This window comes from Papio anubis, chromosome 12, assembly GCF_008728515.1.
Source record: "Papio anubis isolate 15944 chromosome 12, Panubis1.0, whole genome shotgun sequence".
In the NCBI taxonomy this organism is placed as follows: domain Eukaryota; kingdom Metazoa; phylum Chordata; class Mammalia; order Primates; family Cercopithecidae; genus Papio; species Papio anubis.
Window position 1 is genome coordinate 9,032,424 of NC_044987.1, and position 24,974 is coordinate 9,057,397.

The following is a 24,974-nucleotide window of genomic DNA, read 5'->3' on the forward strand; positions in this document are numbered from 1 at the left end:
GCCCACCTCAGCCTCCCACAGTGCTGGGATTACAGACGTGAGCCACCGCGCCTGGCCAAGAATATAATGTTTCTGTATGTACACGTATTCTGTAGTTTTGAACATGGAGTGGACATAGAGCAGTAACACCACAATAGCAATGGGCACACCTAACACCTGTATTTTGGTTTCTAAATATCCTTTCCCATTAAGAAGAAGTAGGTAGGGCTCCTTGCAGGGAAAATACAAAATGAGCCTGGAATATTTAGGCCAGGGCTGAAATAAGTAAGTGTTCAAAGAATGATGGCAAAGGTGAAAGGGTATTGAATCAAGCTTAAAGGGACTCTCACTGGCCAAATTGAACATCAAACTAAATGTCATAATGATCAATATGACTCATTGAACAAAATAGGAATGATGAGTTTGTACTTATGTAATCAAATAAGTAGATAAGGAGAGGAAAAAACTTTTCCTTATAGTAGATTGCCAGATAATAAATTAGATTCCTTCTAATAAACATTGAAGGAGTATTGAAGTTGGAAAATCACCATCTGACAAAAATGCTAAGAAATAATTCATCAATTCAGGCAAAAATGCTAAGATTATCACTAACTTATTAGTGTTAACAGATGATAAAACTAGTAGGTGATAAAACTTGTTGATGAAAATGGAAAGATACTGGGACATTCACAAAGTCTGAGAACCTCACCAGAAAATAGTTAGCAATTACAAAGGGAAAATAAGTAATTTTATAGAAGAGAAATCATTTTAATTGTAATTAATTAACATCACTAGTAAAGAGATAAGATTATGTGCTCCTAGATAGAATGCACTGAGAACACAGCACCACTTTTGTGAAATTTTTGTCAAAGATCTATAATCTGTATCTAATCATGTAGACACATTGTGCAGGCCCAATTTGAGGGAAATTATATAAAATACCAGCTTATAATTTTAAAAGTATTAAAGCCATGAAAATAAGACTGTGAACCTATTCCAGATTAGAGGAGACTAAAGAGACACTGCAAATAAATGCAATATCATGATCCTAGATTGAATTATTTTGCTATGAAAAATATTACTGGGAAATTGATAAAACTTGGATGAGGTCTGTGGATTACATGATAGTTATTTGTCAATACTAATTTTGTGACTGTGATGATTGTATTATAGTTATAAGAAAAAAAATCTCTGTTTTTAGGAAACACATAGGAAAGAGTTCAGAAATGAGGCATCATATTAACTTGTATCAGTAACAAGTAGTTCAGAAAAGAGACATTCTTTGTAGTACTAGAAACAGTAGCTCTTCAATCAAACTATAATCAATCTAAAGTATATGATTTAGCTTAGAGTTTGGTTGTATTAAATACAATTTGAGAAAATATATGTAGAAAAACTTAGAATGGAGATGGCTAGAAAACAAACAAACAAAAACACTCTAAGAGATATGTTTGAAAATACTTGTAGAAAACATTTCAGAAATGAATACTGTTACTTCTGGCTTTTGGTTATAATGTGGTGAGTTGTTGGAAACAATGCATGCCTTTGAAATAACTAGAAAGATGGATAAAATAATAGTCAAATATTTATTATTGTTATGTTTTTGAGACAGAGTCTCACTCTGTCACCCAGGCTGGAGTGAGGTGTCATGATCTCGGCTCGCTGCAACTTTTGCCTCCAGGGTTCAAACGATTCTCCTGCCTCAGCCTCCTGAGTAGCTGAGATTACAGGCACACGCCACCATGCCCAGCTAATTTTTTGTATAAATGGTCAAATATTTTAAAATGATATGAGAGGTGTGTGGATTCAGAATGAAAAGAAACTCAAATTCCAGAAAGGAAGACCCCCTTCTTAGGTGAGCAGAGACGAATAGGAACTTTAAAGATATCTGCCAAGACTTTTCACAGTTGACAGAAGAACAAGTTTGCCATAGACAGAGAGACTTTTTGAACTTAAACCAACCAAAGCTTCAAAATAGTCCTGACCCTGCTCAAATGTGATGTGATCTTGGTGATAAATTCCTCCATGTATCTGCTTCACAAAGAAAGAGTGTGCTCTCTCTAGGGGAAGATAATGCTTTCTACAATGTTGGGAATATAATAAAAATTTATGTGACGTATGAAGAAGCAGGAAAAAATAGGTGATAGAAGCAGACCAGATGTTGAAATTATGGCATAATGACTTCAAAATAACTATTAAGATATATTAAATGAGAGAAAAAGATGGGCAAGATGAAAATATAAATAATTTTAACAAAGAAATAGAATGTATTAAAAAGGACCTAATGGAAAAGTGACTAGCTAGATGACCATATAGGATCCTTAAATGATCACCACTTGCAGAAACATCAATTTAAACAACTATCCATCCATGAAAACACCTTGACAAGAGCTAAGGAATTCAGGTGAGATATTATAGAACCTTAGTGGAGTACACAAATAGAAAAGATGGATTGAAGAGAGTGGGAAGAATAGTCTCACATTACCCATATCACTTCTCCCCCAAGCCCAGGCAGTACAACATGGAGAGAGATACCATCTGCATGGGGTAAAGAGAGTGAAATAAACACCCAATATCACTGCAGACCCTGTATGAGCCACTCCCCATACCCCATGAATGCCAGTATCAGGCTCTCCATGGCTTCAGGCTCTGGGCCAGCCTCCATGGACCTAGGCTCCAGGTTTGCACCCACAGAGTCAACCATCAGTCTGTCCCCCAACATCCAGACTATAGACTTTCCCTTGTGGCCTCAGGGCTCAGACTATTCCCTGCAGGCCCAGATTCCAGGCTATCACCTGCAACTCCATGCTCCAGGTTTGCCCCAGTGCCATATTAGCCCCTGTGGACTCAGGTTCTATACAAGCTCCCACAGGCCCCGGCTCCAGGTCCACTCCAATGCCAGGCTGACTCCTATAGCCCTAGTTTCCAGTGGCACCAAGTTCTAGGCCTGCTTCAGTGGATCCAGGGTCTAAGGCCACTTGAGGAGACCTCAGCACTGGACTGGTCCACATGAATCCAGTCTCCAGGATCATCCTTCCAGACCAGATTTCAAGATGATACCTTCAGATCAGAACCTAGATCCACCACTATGGGCTTAGGCTTTATGCCCACTCCAGTGCTAGAATAGCCTCTGACCCAGGCACCAGGCATGCCCCAGTGGACCCTGGCATAAGGCCAGTGGACTCAGGACAAGGCCAATTCCTGTGGACCCAGGCACCTGGCTCACCTCATTGTTAGGCCAGCCCTCTTAGAACCAGGCACCAAGATCTTCTACTTGGTAACCCAGGCACCAGCCTGGCACCAAGATCTTCCACTTGCTAACCTAGGCACCAACCAGCTCTCCTAAGGACTCATGTAATAAGCCTGCTCATAGACCCTGCCTGGCAGCATACCTAGAATCCTTGTATGTGTTAACTGAGCCAGTCTGTAAAGACTGGAAGAAGTGCATACTTCTTCAAATGCACAGACACCAACATAAGTCCACAAGAATCATGAAAGATAATAATAATAATAACACCAGCAAAGGCAAAACATGAAGTGTCAGTATATGACCCTAAAGTAATGGAGATCTATGAACTGCCTGACAAAGAATTTAAAATCATTATCTTTAAAAAACTGAGTTACAAGAGAACACAGAACTAAACAAAATCAGGAAAACCCAGTACAGGAACAAGATGAGAATTTCAACAGAGATAAAACCATGAAAAAGAACCAAACACAAATTCTAGAAATGAAGAATAAAATGACTGAAATAAGAAGTTGAATTGGGAGCTTCAATAGCAGACTCAATCAAGCTGAATAAATAATTGGTAATCTTGAAGACAGGTCATTTGAAATTACCTAATCAGAAAAACAAAAAGAAACAGGAATTTAGAAGAATGCAGAAAGCCTACAGGACATATAAGACACTGGCAAGGAAATTAATTCACATGTTACGGGAGTCCTAGAAAGCAGAGCAAAAGGAAAAGACAGAAAGCCTTTTTTTTTTTTTTTTTTAAAGAAATAATGATAGAAGCTGGGTGTGGTGGCTCATGCCTGTAATCCCAGCACTTTGGGAGGCCGAGGTGGGCAGATCATGAGATCAGGAGATCAAGACCATCCTAGCTAATATGGTAGTGAAACCCCATCTCTACTAAAAATACAAAAAATAAGCCAGGCATGGTGGCAGGCGCCTGTAGTGCCAGCTATTTGGGAGGCTGAGGCAGGAGAATGGTGTGAACCTGGGAGGTGGAGCTTGCAGTGAGCCAAGATCATGCCACTGCACTCCAGCCTGGGCTACACAGTGAGACTCTGTCTCAAGGAAAAAAAAAAAAGATAATGATAGAAAGCTTCACAAATCTGAAGAATTAAATGAACATCAGATCCACAAATTCCAAAGAGCTGTGATAAATACAAAAAACCTTCTATGACCACATTGTAATCAAATTCTCAAGTCAAAGACAAAGAAAATTTTGAAAGCATTCAGAGAAAATCAACTCATCACATAGAAGGGATCCTTTGTAAGACTATTAATGATTTCTCAGCACAAAACTTGCAGGCCAGGAGAGAATGGGATGATATATTTAAAATGCTGAAAGAAAAAAAAAATACTTGTCAACCAAACATACTATATTCAGCAAAACTGTCCTTCAGAAATGAAGGAGACATAAAGACTTCCCCAGAAACAAAAGCTGTAGGAGTTTATCACCACTAGACCTGCCTTAGAAAAAGTGCTAAAGAGAGTGCCTTAAATTGAAAGAGAAGGATACTAACATCATAAAAACATATGAGAGTATAAATCTCACTATAAAGGTAAGAATATAGTCAAATTCAGAATACTTTAATACTGTATTGGTAGTGCATAAATCACTTTGAACTCTAGTAAAAAGTTAAAAGACAATGACATTAAAAACAACTATAACTATAATAATTTGTTAATTAGTAAACAATGTATAAAAGATGTAAATTGTGCATCAATAAAATATAATGTGAGGGAAAAAGAAGATAAAATGTAGAGTTTTTGTATGCAGCTAGTTCAGATTTAATCTGATTAAAATAGACTGTTCTAATGATAAATTGTTTTATGTAAGTCTTGTGGTAACCAGAAAGAAAAAGTCTGTAGTAGATTCATACACACACACACACACACACACACACACACACGCACACACAGATAAAGGGATCAAGGCATATCACTGCAAAAAATCATCACATCATGCAGAAAGATAGGAAGATAGTACAATATGATGTTTGGATATATGTATAAATTGTGAAATGGTTAAATCAAATTAACTAACTTATCTGCCTCACATACTTGTTATGTTTTGTCATTAAAACATTTAAGGTCTACTTTTAGCAATTTGTAAGTATAAAATACATTATTATTAACAATAGTTACCATGCTGTACAATAGATCTCTGGAATTTATTCATCTTGTCTGACTGACATGTTGTAACTCTTTGATGTTTCCTGAAGCCAAGATTCCCCACACAGACTGTGATTACACAATCCAAAGACAGAGTGAGGTCTCTGTGCAAAAAAAATGACTGTAGAATTTGTGCATGGGATTTCTCTCAGATCTCCCAGTGTTTGTCTGCACTGTTTCCTTTGCTGCAGTGTCTTTTATCTTTAAATAAAGACCTTATTAAGTATGCTCTATGAATTTATATGTTCCACAGAGAATAAGTGTGTTCTATGAAGTCTGGTGATTCTTTCAAATATCTGAACTTGAGAAACCTTCGCAATGCCTCAAAGAAATACTTGATAACTTCCAAAAATAGAATTAACATAAGCAATATTCACTTACTACAGTGTGATAAACTAGTTGCTAAAAACCAATCCAACAAAGCACTGCAAGCTGGAAATGTAGCAACATACTGTTACTAACTCTTACGTAAACAGAAAAATTTAAGACAAAAATGCAGAACTTCTTAATAGCAAGTATAGGGAAACATAAAATATCAGAAATTGTAAAATATAGCCAAGGCATTTTTCAGAGAAAAATTCATAGTATTAAATATACATAAAAAGAAAAGGAAAAGAAACAACCAATACACCCAACTCAAAATAGTAGACAAAAAAACCCAAAGAAATAAGAAAGAAGAAAAGGCATAGCAAAGTAGAAACTAAAATCTATAAAAAGCAAGAAAGAAACTAAATCATATTACCAGAGAAAGTCACCTTCACTAGGGGAACACAGAAAGGCAATAAAGAATAAAGAGGAGACCAAAAAGCAACCAGAAAACAAATAACAAAATGGCAGGAATAAGTCCTTACCAATAATAACATTGACTGTAAATGGACTAAACTCTCTGATCAAAAGACATACACTGGCTGAATGGATGAAAATACAAGACTCATTGATCTGTTGCCTGCAGGAAACACACTTCACCTACAAAGACACACATAGACTGAAAACGAAGAGATGAAAAAAGATATTCCATGCCAATGAAAACCAAAAAAGAACAGGAGTTGCTGTACTTATATAAGACAAAATACATTTCCAGATAAAAACTAGCAGAGGCAAAGAAGAAGTGATATCATTATATCACTGTATAATGATAAAGAGGTCAAGTCCGCAAGAGGTTATAATAATTTTAAATATTTATACACCCAACACTGGAGCACTCAGATATATAAAGGAAATATTATTAGAGTTAAAGAGAGAGATAGACTTCAATACAGTAATAACTACAGACTTTAACACCCCACTTTCAGAGCTGGATGGATCTTCCAGATAGAAAATCAACAAAGAAACGTAAGACTTAATCTGCACTACAGATCAACGAATCTAGTAAATATTAACAGAACATTTCATCCAAGAGTTGGAGAATACACATTGATCTTAGCACATGGATCATTCTCATCATACATTAGGTCACAACACAAGTTGTAAAACATTTTATAGAAATGAAATAATAGCAAGCATCTTCTCTGACCACAATGGAATAAAACTAGAAATCAGTAAGAAGAGGAAAGTTGGAAACTATACAAATACATGGAAATTAAACAATATGCTCCTGAATTGCACCTAAATGACCAGTGGGTCAATGAAGAAATTAAAAAGAAAATTGAAAAATTTCTTGAGACAAATAGAATGGAAGCACAATATACCAAAACCTATGAGATATAGCAAAAGCAGTACTAAGACAGAAGTTTACAACTCTAAGTGCCTACATTTAAAAAACCTTCAAATGAACAAACTAACAATTCATATTAAAGAATTAGAAAAACAAGAGCAAACCAAACCCAAAATTAGCAGAAGAAGAGAATTAATAAAGACCAGAGTAGAAATAAATGAAATTGAAATTAAAAAATACAAAGGATTCATGAAACAAAAAGTTGTTTTTTTGAAAAGTTAAACAAAATTGACAAGCCTTTAGCCAGACTAAGAAAAAAGAGAGAAGATTCAAATAAATAAAATTGGAAATGAAAAAGGAGACATTAGAACTTATACTGCAGAAAATGAAAGGATAAGGGTCATCAGTGGCTAACAGGAGTAACCATATGCCAATAAATTGGAAACTCTAGAAGAAATGGACAAATTCCTAGATACATACAACCAACCAAATTGAATCAGAAAAAATCCAAAACCTGAACAGACCAATAATAAGTAATGAGATCAAAGTAATAACACAAAGTCTCCCAGTAAAGTAAGGAATAAGACCCAATATTTTTACTACTGAATTCTGTCAAACATTTAAAGAACTAATACCAATTCTACTCAAACTATTCCAAAAATTAGAGGAGGAGGGAATACATCCAAACTCATTCTATGAGGCCAGTATTATCCTGATGCCAAACCAGAGAAAGACATATCAGAAAAACAAAACTACTGGCTCACATATCTGATGAATATTTATATAAAAAAAAAAACTTCAAGAAAATACTAACAAACTGAATTCAACAACACATTAAAATACCATTGATCATGACTGATATGATTTGGCCATGTCTCCATCCAAATCTCATCTTGAATTGTAGTTCCCATAATCACCATGTGTCGTGGGAGGTACCCAGTGGGAGGTAATTGAATCATGGGGGCAGTTACCTCCATGCTATTCTCATGATAGTGAGTGAGTTATCCTGAGGTCTGATGGTTTTATAAGGGGATTTTTCCCCACTTCAGTCTGCACTTCTCCTTGTTGCCACCAAGTGAAGAAGGAGAAGAACATGTTTGCTTCCCCTTATGCCATGATTGTAAGTTTCCTGAGGCCGATCAGCCCTGCAGAATTGTGAGTCAGTTAAATCTCTTTCCTTTGTAAATTACCCAGTCTCAGGTATGTCTTTATTAGCAGCATGAGAACAGACTAACACAGTAAATTGGTACCAGGTAGTGAGGCATTGCTGTAAAGATACCCAAAAATGTGGAAGTGACTTTGGAATTGGGTAACAGGCAGAGGTTAGAACAGTTTAGAGGGCTCAGAAGAAGGCAGGAAAATGTGGGAAAGTTTGGAACTTCCTAGAGACTTAGAGGACTCAGAAGGCAGGAAGATGTGGGAAAGTCTGGAACTTCCTAGAGACTTGTTAAATAGCTTTGATCAAAATGCTGATAGGGATATGGACAATAAAGTCCAGGCTGAGGTAGTCTCAGATGGAGATGAGGAACTTGTAGGAACTGAAGTAAAAGTCACTCTTGCTATGCAAAGAGACTGGCAGCATTTTGCCCTTGCCCTAGAGATCTATGGAACTTGGAAGTTCAGAGAGATGATTTAGGGCATCTGGCTGAAGAAATTCCTAAGTGGCAAACCATTCAAGAGGAAGCAGAGCATAAAAGTTTGGAAAATTGGCAGCCTGATAATGTAATAAAAAAAAAATTCTGGGGAGAAATTCAATCTGGCTGCAGAAATTTGCATAAGTAATAAGAAACCAAAAGGTAATCTCCAAGACAAAGGGAAAAATGTCTCTAGGGCATGTCAGAACCCTTCATGGCAGCCCCTCCCATCACAGGCCCAGAGGCTTAGGAGGGAAAAATAGTTTTCTGGGGTGGGTCTAGGGACCCCTGCTGTGTGCACTGCATCCCAGCTGCTCCAGTTGTGACTAAAGGGGACAAGTTACAGCTCAGGCCATGGCTTCAGAGGGTTCAAGCTCTAAGCCTTGGTAGCTTCCACATGGTGTTGGTCTGGCAGGTGCACAGAAGTCAAGAATTGAGGTTTGGGATCCTCTGCCTAGATATCAGAGAATCTATGGAAACACCTGATGTCCAGGCAGAGGTGTGTTGCAGGGGTGGAGCCCTCATGGGGAACCTCTGCTAGGGCAGTGCAGAGGGGAAATATGGGTTTGGAGCCACAACACAGAGTCCCTACCTGGGCACTGCCTAATGGAGCTGTGAGAAGAAGGCCACCATTCTTCAGACTCCAGAATGGTAGATCCATTGACAGCTTGCACCATACGCCTGGAAAAGTCACAGACACTCGACACCAGCCTGTGAAAGCTACTGGGAGGGAGGCTATACCCTGCAATGCCACAGGGTCAGAGCTGCCTAAGGCCTTGGGAGCCAACCTCTTGCATCAGCGTGGCCTGGATGTGAGACACGGAGTCAAAGGAGATCGTTTTGGAACTTTAAGGTTTAATGCCTGCCCTATTGGCTTTCAGATTTGCATGAGTCCCACAGCCACTGTGTTTTGGCCAGTTTCTCCCAAATAATAGTGGTTTTGAGGAAACTCAAAGAAATTCAAGATAACAGAGAGAAGAAATTCAAAATTCTATTAGACATCTTTAACAAAGAGACAGAAATAATTTAAAAGAATCAATTAGAAGTTCTAGAGTTGAAAAATGCAATGGACATTCTACAGAATGCATCAGAGTCTGTTAATAGCAGAATTGATCAAACAGAAGAAAGAATAAGTAATCTTGAAGACAAGCTATTTGAAAATTCACAGTCAGAGGAGACAAAAGAAGAAAAGAATAAGAAAGAAGGATTTCTGCATTAATTCCTATACCTTCTTTAAAGTCAGAATAGGTATCTTAGTTACTGACAGTTTTCAGGTTTTTTTCTCCCTTGGTGATGATATGTCATTCCATCAGTGAAAAAATATTTTTCTCCCAGGGGTAAGAAAGGTATCCTAGTAATACATTATCTTCAATCGTTAAACAGTAACAGTCTTGACACTTATCTTAAAACCACCCATCTCTTATAACCAGAAAGGTTATCTTAGACTGTCCTTCACATTATACTTTACTTACTGCCTTGTAAGAATAAGAGTTGCTCACTGTGTTTATTTGCTGTCCTTCATATTCTCCATTGCACTGTTGGTGTATAATGTTAAAAAGAATTTCATTGAATATTATTTGAAGTATTACAAAAGGCAGCTTGCTTTTTAATCTATGCATCTTTGGGTTTTTTGAAGAAGAAATTTAATTCTTTGGTGTAAAAAGGAACTGTTAAAAGAGTTGGAAACTCTGCACCTGTGTATTTATATTTTTTAGCAATAAAGCAGCATGGGCTGAGAATGCAAAAACAACAACAACAACAACAACAACAAACAAAGAATGAAGCATGCCTATAAGATGTAGAAGACAACCTCAAAAGGGCAAATCTAAGAGTTATTGACCTTAAAGAGGAGGTAGAAAAAGAGACAGTGATAGAAAGTTTATTGAAATGGATAATATCAGAGAACTTCCCAAACATAGAGAGAGAGATTAATATTCAAATACAAGAAGACAATAGAACAGTAAACAGATTTAACCCAAATTCCCAAAGGTCAAGGATAAAGCATGAATCTTAAAAGCAGTAAGAGAAAATAAATCACATACAATGGAGTTCTAATATGTCTGGATGCAGACTTTAATATGTCCTGGATGCAGACCAGGACAGAGTCCTGGAGCATGAAATATATAAAGCAAATGTTATTAGAGCTAAAGAGAAATATCTCAATAAAATCATAGCTGAATACTTCAACATCCCTCTTTCAGCATTGGACAGATCATCAAAACAGAAAGAAACATCAGACTTTATCTGCACTATAGAACAAATGGATCTAATGGATATTTATGAAATATATCATCCAACAGGTGCAGAATACACATTCTTCTCAGCACGTGAATCATTCTCAAGGATCCGTCCTATGGCAGGTCACAAAACAAGTCTTAAAACATTCAAAAAAGTTGAAATAATGCCAAACATCTTCTCTGAGCAAAAAGGAATAAAACTAGAAATCAGTAACAAGAGGAATTTTGAAAAGTATACAAACACATGGAAATTAAATAATATACTTCCAAATGACCAGTGGGTCAATGAAAAAAATTGAGAAATTGAGAAATGTCTTGAAACAAATAATAGACAACATACCAAAACCTATGGAATACAGTGAAAGCAGTACTAAGAGGTGAACTTATAGCTATACGTGCCTACATCAAAAAAGAGAAAAAAAACTTCAAATAGATGACCTAATGATGCATCTTAAAGAACTAGAAAAGCAAGAGCAAATCAAACTCAAAATTAGTAGATGAAAAGAAATAATGATCAGAGCAGAAATAAATGAATTTGAAATGATGAAAAACAATACAAGAGATCAATGAAACCAAAAGTTGATTTCTTTAAAAAGATAAACAAAATTGACAAACCTTTATCCAGACTAAGAAAAAAAGAGGGAAGACCCAAATAATTAAAACTAGAGATGAAATAGGAGACATTACAACTGATACCACAGAAATTCCAAGGATCATTAGTTGGTACTATGAGCAATTATATGCCAATAAACTGGAAAATCTAGAATAAATGAATGAATTCCTATGCACATATAACTTGCAAAGATTCAAACATGAAGAAATTCAAAACCTGAAGAGACCAGTAAAAAGTAACAAGACCAAAACAGTAATTGAAAGTCACTCAGTTAAAAAAAGCCCAGGACTTGATGGTTGCACTGCTGAGTTCTACCAAACATTTAAAGAACTAATGTCAAATCTACTCAAACTATTCTGAGAAATAGAAGAGAAGGGAATGCTTTCAAACTTGTTCAACGAAACCAATATTACCTGATACCAGAACCAGACAAAGACACATCAAAAAAAGAAAACTGTGGGTAAATATCACTGATGAATATTGGTGCAAAATCCCAAACAAAATACTAGCAAACCTAAGTCAAGAATACATTAAAAGGATCATTCATCATGACCAAGTGAGATTTGTACTAGGGATGCAAGGATGCTTCAACATATGCAAATCAATCAATGTGATACACCATATCAACAGAAAGAAGGACAAAAAAGCATATGATATTTTCAACTGATGCTAAAAAGCATTTAATACAGTTCAACATCCCTTCATGTTCAAAGCCCTCAAAAAACTGTGTATAGAATGAACATACCTCAACATAATAAAAACCATATATGACAGACCCACAGTTAATATCATAAAAAATGAAAATAAAACCTGAAAACCTTTCCTCTTAGATCTAGAATGCCCATTTCACCTCTGTTATTCAACATAGTACTGGAATTTCTAGCTAGAGCAATTAGACAAGAGAGGAAAATAAAGGGCATCCAAATTGGAAAGGAAGAATTCAAATTGTCCTTGTTTGCAGATGATATGATCTTGTAGTAGGAAAAACCTAAACACTCCACCAAAAAATAGAACTGATAAACACACTCAATAAAGTTGCAGAATACAAAATTGACATTCAAAAATTAGTAACATTTATGTATGCCAATAGCAACCATTCTGGGAAAGGAACCAAGAAAGAAATCCAATTTATGATAGCCACAGAAAAAATTAAATACTTAGGTATGAACTTAAACAAAGAAGTAAAATATCTCTACAACAAAAAACTATAAAACACTGATGAAAGAAATTGAAGAAGACATTAAAAAATTAAATTATATTTCATGTTCATGGATTATAAGAATCAATAGTGTTAAAATGTCCATACTACCCAAAACATTCTACAGATTCAATGCAATTTTTATCAAAATCCCAATGACATTCTTTACCAAAATAGAAAATACTAAAATTTACGTGGAATCACAGAAGACCCAGAATATCCAAAGGTATTCTGAACAAAAAGAACAAAACTGGAGGAATCACATTACCTGACTTCAAATTATAGTACAGAGATATAGTCACCATAACAGCATAGTACTGGCATAAAAACAGACACATAGACCTAGAACAGAATAGAACAGAATACATGGAACACATAGAACAGAATAGAGAATTCAGAAACAAATCCACACACATACAGCAAACTTATTTTTGACAAAGATGCCAAGAGCATACACTGGGGAAAAGACAGACTCCTCAATAAATGGCACTGGGAAAACTGGATATCCATATGCAAAAGAATGAAACTTGACCACTACCTCTCACCATATACACAAATCATATCAAAATGGATTAAAGACTTGAACCATTAAATGAATGTAAGGAAACTTTTAGGAAATTCTCCAGGACATTGTTGTGGTCAAAAATTTCTTAGGCAATACCATATAAGCGCAGATAATCAAAGGAAAAATGGACAAATGGGATAACATCAATGTAAACTTCTGCATATCAAAGGAAACAATATTAACAAAGTGAAGAGACAACCCACAGAATGGGAGAAAATATTTCCAAACTACCCATCTGACAAGAGAATAATGACCGGGATATATAAAGAGCTCAAACAACTTTATAGGAAGAAATCTAATAATCCAGTCAAAAATGGGCAAAAGATTGGAATAGACATTTCTCAGAAGAAGACACGCAAATGGAAAACAGACATATGAAAGTGTTCTGAACATCATTTATCATCAGAGAAATGCAAATCAAAACTACAATGAGATACTTTATCCCAGTTAAAATGACTTATATCCAAAAGACAGACAGTAACAAATGCTGGCATGGATGTGGAGAAAAGGGAACCCTCACACACTGTTGATGGGAATGTAAATTAGTACAACCACTATGGAGAACAGTTTGGAGGTTTCTCAAGAAACTAAAAATAGAGCCACCATATGATCCAGCAGTCCTACTGCTGGGTATAAACTTAAAAGAGAGAAAATCAGCACATTGAAGAGATATCTGCACTCTTTGTTGCAGCACTCTTCCCAATAGCCGAAATTTGGAAGCAAGCTAACTTTCCATCAATAGATAAATGGATAGAGAACATGTGGTAAATATACACAAGTGAGTACTATTCAGCCATAAAAAAAGTGAGATCCAGTCATTTGCAACAATGACAACAATGGATGGACTAGAGGTCATTCTGTTAAGTGAAATAAGTCAGGCACAGAAAGACAAACATCACATGTTCTCACTTATTTGTAGGATCTAAAAATCAAAACAATTGAATTCATCATGAACATAGAGATTAGAAGGATGGTTACTAGAGGTTTGGAATGATAGTGGGGAGTTGGAGGGGAGGTCGTGATGGTTATTGGGTACAAAAAATAGAATGAATGAATGATATTTAGTATTTGATAGCACAACAGGCAACTAGAGTTAATAATAACTTAATTGTGCATTTAAAAATAACGAAAAGAATATAATTAAATTGTTTGTAACACAAAGGATAAATGCTTGAGGGGATGGACACCCCATTCTCCATGATGTGATTATTGTGCTTTGCATGCCTTTGTGAGAATATCTCATGTACCCCATAAATATGTACACCAACTATGTACCTACTAAAATTAAAAATTTAAAAATTAAAACAGTATTATGGTGAGTAAAAGAAGCCAGGTTTAAGTGAATAGTTTCTGTGTGATTTCATTTATAATAAGTTCCAGAACAGTCATAATTGTTTCATGAATATAGAAGTGCAATGCTCATTACCAATCCCAAGCAAGGACTCCCACTTTCTGGAGAATAACAGGAATCAGCACTCTGCCCATCGGCAGAAACAGGAGTTCCACTATATTTTGGGCTACTATTTAGTTCCATCATGCTTTAGTTACCTATTTGTCTGAGTTCGATGAGACAGAACACACCGACACACAACAAGTTATGTGAAGTCTGTTTATTACTTAAAGATGGGCAGCAAACAACCGACAAATCTCTTTGAGCCAGGCCCCCAAGTCTCAAGAAAGCTGTATAGGGTAGATGGTATTTTGACTATGTTTGCCTCCTTTTGCTGAGGGATCCTGAAAGGCAGCCCACCCTAGATTATATGCCTCAGGTGTCATCTGACACATGGGGCAAAGCTTCAAAGGACCTCCTGCTTCTACAGGGAGAGTTTGTGTCGCAGTGGGGAGGTGATAATGGAGGTGGGAGGTGATAGTAAAGGTGAATGGCAAAGGAGGAAAGGAAGAGAGAAGGTTTAGGAATGGGAGGGGAAGAAATGAGAGTTCTGATGCACCTTGAATGTACATCTCGATAGGAGTAGTAGCGGCTGTGTGAGAGCTCAGTGAACGTCACAGAGGCCAGGAAGTCCCTTGTTTGCTATCTCCTAATAACAGTGTAAGGATGTAGTTTGTAAATGCTAGGAAAATCACAATGGCTGAGTTTGAAGTGGGCACTGCCTGCTGGTAGAAATAACTTGGTGTCCATAGAGAAAAATCTTCAGTATCTGTCATCCATTTTATTGCTATTTCTGCTTAATCATTCTCCTGATACATGGGAATTTTAGATAAAAATGTTGTGAATTTTTAGCTGAAGGCTTTCTGATGTACCTGAACTAGTTAAGCCAATTAGGATTCTAGAATGTCCCTGCTTTAAATTTTACTGTACAGGAACTCTTGGGGCAGGTTTCTTGGAGTATGGCAATGCCAATATTCCCGATAACAGGAGAAATCCATTGTTCAGAACCACTATTCTCTGACTGAGGGAGAAGCCAAGCTGAAGACACCAGAAAGGATGACACTAGCTTAGTCTTCTTAGGTTAATGAGAGGGCAGGGGTATTGTCAGGACAGACACGGAAGGAAAGCAAGGGCTTCAGAGTGTGAAGGATGAGCAACATTGGGGACATTCCAAAACGAGACCTCAGGAGGGCAAATATCTTAGAGTTGGAAGTTACAGTAATTGTGGTTGCAGCATGTATGAACATAAGTCCGATTCCCAAGATCAAATGTCATGTCTCTGCAGAATTTCTGACACACCATGTATGATATCTGCAGAGTATTGCCTAAAACAGGAAAAGAACCACAGAAAATAAGCATTTGATTTAAGCTTTCCAAGGTGAGTAAAACCCAGCACTAGTTCTGTTGGTGAAAATTTAATCAGGCATCAGGGTAAGTTGAGGGATGGCTTCCCAGCTTATACTCCCTAAAAGCGCCCAGGCAGGGAGATACAGAGGTCACTGGTCAGCTGCAGGGGTTGTTTGCCTGAGGTCCCTGAAAATCCTCAACTCTGTGTAGCTGCTTCATTTTTCTCTCTTGCTAGATTAGCAACTAGTGATTTAGTGTCTTCAAAGTCAAAATCAGTTTGGTCATTAACCAGCCCCTCTTCATCCTCTCCTTCCACCACTCTTCTCAGCCTTTGGTAATCATCACTCTAGTCTCTACCTCCATGACATTAGCTTATTTTTTAGCTCCTATACATGAGTGAGAACATGTGATATTTGTCTTTCTGTGCCTGGCTTATTTCGTTTAATATTATGACCTCGAGGCTTACCTGTGTTTCTGCAAAGGACAGAATTTCATTTATTTTTGTGGTTGAATAATATTCTATTGTGTGTATATACCATATTTTCTTTATTGTATGTTTCAAAATAGCTAGAGGAGAACATATGGAATGTCCTCAATACAAAGAAATGATAAATGTTTGAGTTGATTAATATCCCTATTACCCTGATTTGATCATTACACATTGAAGGCTTGTATAAAAATATCACATGTACTCATAAATATGAACAATTGTTATGTGTCAATTACCCAAAAAAAAAATCTGGTTGGTCAATTTTCTTGGAAATATAGAATCCCAACTTCTCCCTCCTGTCTCATTGACTGAAATCATCTTCTGTCTGTATGCACAGGGACCTGTGCTACCATCTGTGCTCAGGGGCACTCTGCACTGGTTCCTCTCTTGAGATGTGAAATTGCTGAAGCACTATCCTAAGGATTCTAAGACTCTTACAATACCTTCCTTGACCCTCTAACTTACCCTGGTAGATCTTTAAGAGCATGCATGCCTCGTCCTTCTGAGCAGTACAGGCACCAAAGCCTCTTCTGCAGCGGTCTGTCCGTGTGCGAAGGTGGCATGTTATGCACTGAAGTGATGTCACTGCTGGAGAGAGCATAGAGATGGTGTGAGACCAGGCAAAAGTGGGGACTTGGGATGGAGCTGGAAATATTCGATGGAGGTGGGGAATGAATAGTGGAGGGGGCAGGCAGATGAAGAGCTCCTGGTTGGGGTATTTAGGCAGTAAACAGCTGGAGCTCTTATGAACTCCTCATTTCAGAGTTTTAATAAAAAGAAAATGTCACCATATGAATAAAAGGATTCTGATCCCAACTTTAGCCCTTTTAACCCGGATAACTTTAAGCAAAAAGTTTGCTTCCACGTCACTGATTTCTCTAGCTTAAAAATGGTGCTATGAATGCTAGCCTGGCCTACTAGAGATATGGGTGTGATAAGGAGGGTTAGGGCTTTAAAATATTTCATCCAAGCTATTGTTACTATTACTGGGTTTCTAACATTTGCCATTGTTTTGTGTTGTATATTGCTGCTTGGATATCGTTAGGTGATACATTCTGTTATTTTGAGCTTCAATCTGAATCTACATAAAGGCATCATCAATAGTAGTACCATAAGTGACACTTTTATGAGGTTCTGTGGGGTGAGCTATTCAAAATACAGGTTCAGTTTAAAAAAAAATCCCTGGTCCACCTGAATGAGAAAAGAAAGCAATGATTGAGCATCCCATTTGGGCCATGTTCTCTCAAGTTGCATCTGATTTAATCCTCACAAAAGCCTTGTAAGCAGGCACCATTGTCCCTATTTCTTGAATGAGCAACCAAAGGTACAGAGAGTTCGAGACTGTGACCACAAACCATGAAAAAAATCTGTCTGATTCCAGAGCATTCAGTACTTCCTCTCATAGAGTTACTTGTTGTAATATAAAGTCTCTGAAAAGGGTATGAAAAGCCATTGTTCAGTCCTAAAATAAACTGAAAATTATTCATTATAGACTGACAGCTCCCTCAACAAATGGGATATAGGTTTACAAATAAAAAGGATGCCCTAAGGAAAATCTTGCCAGGGCTTGGGACTATGGGGAATGAATGGTAGGGACCGAGAGAGAAAGTGGGTTAAAAAGGCAGGACAGAGGCCTGCCCACCTGGAGGAGAATGGCAGGAGGTTGAAAAGGATGGAAGAGTTGGCAGGGAAGGCAAAGGAGCATTCTGGAGGCTGGCTTCCCCTGGCTCATAAAAGTGGCCAAAGCTCAGCCCTGCATGGACACATGCTGCACCTGTAGTTTCCCTGGAGCTCCCTAGATCCTGTCTCTCAAGTATACCCCTCAGGTCCGGGACTCACCCACAATGAGGCAGCAAAGGGGGAAGAGGAACAAGAAGTATTTGTTCATCCTGACCCGGAAATCTCTTGTGCAGGAAAAAGACGCTAGGGGCTGTAAGCACAGGTCTGTAGGCTCCAGAGAGGAAACCTTCTTCTTCATCATAGGCTAGTAATTATTCATGCCTGGGGAGAGCCAGTCACACAAGGTTTCCTCTTGGAGCTCAAGTTCATTGGCTGTCCTCCTCACAGCAGAGAATAAAGAAAATTAATAAATGTTGAGGTTTGCATGGAGCTAACCTTTGAAAAAACATACAGTTTTGATATTATTATTCTTATCCCAATTTCACAGAGGAGGAAACAGGTTTGTTGAGGTTCCAGAAGCTTATCCCCGGTCACATATCCAGTGACTGATAGTGCTGGTACTCGAAGTATGACTTCCTAATTCTAGAGTCCACACGTTTCACCACCATGATTCAGTGCCTCTCTGAGATTTATTCATGCATTCAACAAATATTTGTTGAGAAATTGTATATGCCAGCACAGTTACGTGAGTGACACCAAGCAATGAATAAGGCAGACAAGCTCACCTGGCTCCTCACATTATGAGTAAGAAACCAGAGAGTGAGAGAGGACAAGATATATAGTCTGTGACCAAGCTTGACCTTCCACCTAGAACGTTTGATTCTCAGTCCCGAACTTTTACTTACAAGAAATCTGTCCTTCAAGGCCAGGGACTATTTACTTTGTGGAGCCATTAAATCCTCTCTAGAATTATTCCATGACTTGATCTTTAGCAAATTTATATTTTGAATCTGGCTAGTTTTTTGTTCATAATTTAAATGTCTGTCTTTATGAAAGCTAACTCAGTTAAGATTCACTATGGGTAAAGTACTAGAAAACCATGGCCACTCCTGGCATTCTAAGTCTCCTAAACCACCAGCCAATGGCTGATGGCACTTGGTTAGAGATACTAGAAATATTCCATACTAAACTGCTTTAACATGTTCTTTAGTTGTAGGAACAATATGATCATTGAAACATATTGAGTCTGACATTTTTTAGACATCAGATGAAGATTGGGTAAAATATGATCTTTTATTAAGTGTCACAAAATTTACAATGTTTCTTCTCTATGAACAAACAGAGTATGGAGCCCACCTTTGCCTAAGAAGAGATCAAGAAGTCTTAGAGACTTACACGAGAGGGAACTGGTTCCTTTGAAAGAATGGATTCCAGAATGGAGAGTAAGGTTGTGAGGCCTTTGGATCTAGTTTTCTACTCTGCCATGTTTTAAAAGAGGGTGTTGAACACTGGATAGCATTTTTCAGAACATTCCCAGGCTTATCAAGAAGACAAACTTCTGAGCCTTTGGAGCCTGGGCTTACCAAGTTATTAGGGCATTTCATTTGTCACTTGTTTTCTCTGCTTTATCCTCTATTTAAAAATTACCTGCTGGGTATAATGTTCACTCTTCAGGTGTTGGATACGCTAGATACCCAAACTTCACCATTCGATGATCTGTCCATATCATAAGCCTGTGTATGTACTCCCTGAATCTATAAAAATAAAAATTAAACATAAGAAAATAAAGAGAAGGAGCAGTACTAGAATCAGAGCAAAAGAAGCAGACATTCTGCTTAAACTGAAGTGGATTTGCAGTTTCTTTTCTTCAAGTTTCTCCTTGGCAGATGCCTTCTGAAAGGCCAATTGTGTTTTGAATCTCCATTGTATCAATTATTTCCAGTTAAGATTGTAGAATTTTGCAACTCTACCCAAATGTTGGAGTCCTCTGACCTACTTCTCAGCCTCCCACAGTACCTCATCCATCACATTTTCTCTTGAAAACAACTTCTTTCTTCATTTATCATGGGGTAGGGGAGAGAAGGTGTTAGAACCTATTAATAGAGGTAGTGTGGCACAATGGAAACAGCATTTTCCTGAGAGTCTGGAGACCTGTGCCTGATCACTAGATAACTCATTGTGTCTTTAGCAAATTGTTTATCTGTAATATCAGGTTTTAATCATTTTAAGGACCCTTTAGAACTTTAACATTCTGTGGTTCCATGACATACATCATGAAGATGGGTAGCAGGTTCTGTTATTCTGAAGTTCCTAGCACTCTGCTTGGCACATGATACCACTGTCTGTGATGCCACTGCCATTGGCCACAGCACCCAAATTGATGTGCCCCCATGCCTAGAAGGCCCTCCACTCTGAATAGATGCTATTTGTTCTGCTCTGAGGAGAGGAACCAGAACATCGTGTCTTCGTGTTCATGGTCTTTCTTGGCTCTCTTGGCTCCAGGGTGGGTGGCTAAGATCTTCGTGATATCACAGATGAACAGTCCGGTGAACTTGTCTTTCTCACTGCTGCCTTTTATTTTAGGGGAATAGAATTGGCATAGAGTCAGGGATCAGGCTACTTTGTTCATGGGTTCCCAGGGGCAGCATTGGTTTTTCAGAGTGTATATGAGGAACAGAGTAGGAGATAATGGCCCTTTAAAAATATCTGGTGGAGGAGTGCCTACTTGCAGGGCCCAGGAAAAACACCTAGAGTATACATCTAGCCCTTCCTACCTCCAGTTGCTGGTGGAGAGAGAGGTGAAGGAAAAAGAAACAAAACCAGCGTGTATTGAATGCTTACTATGTGCCATGCACAAGGCTGGGCCCTTCTACATAGATTGTCTCATGGAGCCCTGGTGACAACATGGTGATGAAGTGTGTATCAAGGAGCAAAGCTGGGATTCAAACCTAGATCAGTGTCACTAAAATTCATGTTTCATTCACCATATTGCTGTTAATATGATGCTTCAGATGAAAAATCACAATGAATAATAAAAAGTTGCAAAAAGCTCTTTCAGAACATTTATGAACTGATTTTATACATGCAAGTATCAGATTATTTTTAGCTCCTTACCTCCATTCCTGAGCAAGGTTTACCAATATAGGTCTAGTGTCCTGTTAGTTTCATGAATTCCATGAACTCTGATAGATAAATGTATATTTTTATTTTTTATTAACTTCTAATTGATGTGAATAATTTCTTTTTCTACTGAATATTGTCAACAAACTGTGAGTATTAGCAGTGCCTGAGACTTTGTTACCAACAGAAATAAGTGAAAGATCAGGAATTAAATGATTTCATTTGCATCTTTGAACTTGTTAGGACACAAAGGTCATCCTGGTTTTATTTCTGTGAAAACATTCTTGTGAATGGAAGTGTGAGGCCAAATAAAATGAAAGAGCATCTTATTTCTGCATGTGCTAGAAATGCATTCAGGATGTGGGTTATTTTCCTGATAAGAAAGCTCAATTAAAAAAAAAATGGCACACTTTGAAATGCAGTTTTGCTATTTTTACAAAACCCTTTTCTTGTGGCTTCTCATACATTTTACCAGCTTGCTAAATGAAAGATGCTCCACGCGATGAGCAAATTTTAGTAATCTATGTTAGAAAGGATTTGTGGATTGCAACAAAGGGACAATTTATTACTCATTTTCCTTCTCAAACAGAATAGTTGATTTTTTTATTATATACTTTAAGTTCTAGGGTACATGTGCACAACGTGCAGGTTTGTTACATATGTATACGTGTGCCATGTTGGTGTGCTGCACCCATTAACTCGTCATTTACATTAGGTACATCTCCTAATGCTGTCTTTCACCCCTCCCCCCTCCCCACAATAGGCCCCAGTGTGTGATGTTCCCCTTCCTGTGTCCAGGTGTTCTCATTGTTCAATTCCCACCTATGAGTGAGAACATACAGTGTTTGGTTTTCCGTTCTTGTGATAGTTTGCTGAGAATGATGGTTTCCAGCTTCATCCATGTCCCTACAAAGGACATGAACTCATCCTTTTTTATGGCTGCATAGTATTCCATGGTGTATATGTGCCACATTTTCTTAATCCAGTCTATCATTGATGGACATTTGGGTTGGTTCCAAGTCTTTGCTATTGTGAATAGTGCCCCAGTAAACATATGTGTGCATGTGTCTTTATAGCAGCATGATTTACAATCCTTTGGGTATATACTCAGTAATGGGATGGCTGGGTCAAATGGTATTTCTAGTTCTAGATCCTTGAGGAATCGCCACACTGTCTTCCACAATGGTTGAACTAGTTTACACTCCCACCAACAGTGTAAAAGTGTTCCTATTTCTCCACATCCTCTCCAGCACCTGTTGTTTCCTGACTTTTTAATGATTGCCATTCTAACTGTTGTGAGATGGTATCTCATTGTGGTTTTGATTTACATTTCTCTGATGGCCAGTGATGATGAGCATTTTTTCATGTGTCTGTTGGCTGCATAAATGTCTTCTTTTGAGAAGTGTCTGTTCATATCCTTTGCCCACTTTTTGATGGGATTGTTTGATTTTTTTCTTGTAAATTTGTTTAAGTTCTTTGTAGATTCTGGATATTAGCCCTTTGGTTGATATTTCTTCTAAAAATTTGAAGCAAAAAAAAGAAAAAAGAAAGCAATAAAATTTTTTTTAAAAATTTGAAGCAGTTGGCTGTTATTGAAAAGTCAAAAAACAACAGATGTTGGTGAGGGTGTGGAGAAGGAAACACTTTTACATAGTTGGTGGGAATGCAAATAAGTACAACATCTATGGAAAAGAGTATGAGTATTTCTCAAAGAACTAAAAAACAGAACTACCATTTGATCCAGCAATCCCACTATTGCCTAGTGATAGAGCCATAGTATTGGTGGTGATGCTGCTGTAAACAAACCTATTGCATTGCCAGTCATATAAACATATAGCACATATAATTATGTATGATGCATAATAGTTGATAATAAATGATTGTTACTGTTTTATGCATTTACTACACAGGCTTTCCATTCTTATTTTAGAGTGTACACATTTTACTTATAAAACAAAAAAGTTAGCTGTGAAACAGCTCCAGGCAGTCCCTTCAGGAGGTTTTCCAGAAGGTGGCATTGTTTTCATGCTCTGTGTATGTTCATGTCCCTGAAGACCTTCCAGTGGGACAAGATGTGGAGGTGGAAGACCTCTTGATGATATTGATGTGACACTGATGATCATGACCCTATGTAGGCCTAGGCTAATATGTATGTTTGTGTGCAAATGTGGTTTCCAAATATTTTCTCCCTGTATCTTGCCTTTTCATCCTCTTCAAGAGTTTAAAAAGTAAAAAAAATTAAAAACAGAAAAAAGGTTATAGAATAAGGTTATGAAGAAAGAAAAATATTTTTCTACAATTGTAAAATCTATTTGTGTTTTAAACTGTTATTACAAGAGTCAAAAAGTTAGAAAAGTTAAAAAGTTTATAAAGTTAAAAAGTTATAGTAAGCTAAGGTTAATTTATTATTGAAGAAAGAATTTTTTTAAAATAAATGTACTGTAGTGTTCATAAAGTCTACAGCAGTGAATGGTAATGTCCTAGGCCTTCACATTCATTCACCACAGAGTAATTTCCAGTCCTTCAAGCTGGCATTTGTGGCAAGTGTCCTAAACAGGTGTACCATTTATCTTTTATAGCATATTTTTTCCTGTACCTTTTATATGTTTAGATACACAGACACTTAGCATTGTGCAATTGTCTGCAGCATTTGATTCAATAGTGTGCAGTACAGTTTTGAGCCTAGGAGCAGTAGGCGCTACCGTATAGCCTAGGTGTGTAGTAGGCCGTACCATCTAGGTGTAAGTACACTCTATGATGTTTGCGCAAGGACAAAATCATCTATTGACATACTTCTTAGAACATACCCTTGTTGTTAAGCTATGTATGACTCTACTTCTTTCACATCTGTATATCTTCTTCAGTGAAATGCCTCTTCATGTCTCTTGTCCATTTTATAATTGGCTTATTTGTTCTTTCACTGTTGAGTCTTGAGAGTTCTTTATATATTCTAGATGCAAGTCCTTTGTTAGATACACAAAGGTTTGCAATGTTTTCTTCCCTTGTATCTTGTCTTTTCAACCTCTTCAAAGGGTATTCACAGAGAAAGGTTTTTAGTTTTGAGGAGGCCCAGTTAATCGGTGTTTTCTTCTATAAATTATGTTTTTGATTTCAAGTCTAAGAACTCTTTGACTAGCTCTAGATCCTGAAGTTTTTTTCCTATTTAAAAAAAAGGTTTTATGGCTTTTGTGTTTTACTTTTACAGGACATGTTTAATTAAAAAGTCCATTTCCTTAGTAATTGTAGGGCTATTCAAATTATCTATTTCATATTGGATGACTTGTGATAGTTGTGTTTTTCAAGGAATTGTTCCATTTAGTCTAAATTATCAGATTTATGTGTATAGAATTGTTTTTGCTTTTCTCTTATTATTGTTTTGATGTCTGCAAGGTCTATTGTTATATTCCCTGTTTCGTACTGATATTGGTTAGTTGTATCTTCTCCTATGTTTTAATTTGTTAGTCTCTGATATAGTTTGGATACTTGTCCTCACCAAAATCTGATGTCAAAATGTAACCCCAAGTGTTGGAGATGACACCTCATTGGATGGATTTGTACCCAAGGTTTAAAATAAGCCATACCCTGTTTCTTGCAGTTCAATAGTTCTATATGTAACTTCCAACGAGTACCGCATAATAGAACTTTAATTACTGATAATTGCTTGGTGGCAAATGTGTGTCTTATATTAGAAACATTGCTTGAGAAGGCAGGATTCTTTCTATC

At 37.2% G+C, this 24,974-nt stretch overlaps 2 protein-coding genes across 2 annotated transcripts in view; one reads left to right on the plus strand and one right to left on the minus strand.

Moving 5' to 3' along the window:
* Nucleotides 1-24,974, plus strand: part of PATE2 (prostate and testis expressed 2) — a 59,991-nt gene that overhangs the window by 21,651 nt on the left and 13,366 nt on the right. The gene's annotated exons all lie outside the window — the stretch shown is intronic.
* On the minus strand, nucleotides 15,875-18,489 carry PATE3 (prostate and testis expressed 3). Its single transcript, XM_031653858.1, has 3 exons — nucleotides 18,351-18,489; nucleotides 16,977-17,099; nucleotides 15,875-15,999 (listed from the first exon to the last, which is right to left on the minus strand). The coding sequence occupies exons 1-3, from the start codon at nucleotides 18,487-18,489 to the stop codon at nucleotides 15,875-15,877; spliced, it is 387 nt and encodes a 128-aa protein (XP_031509718.1).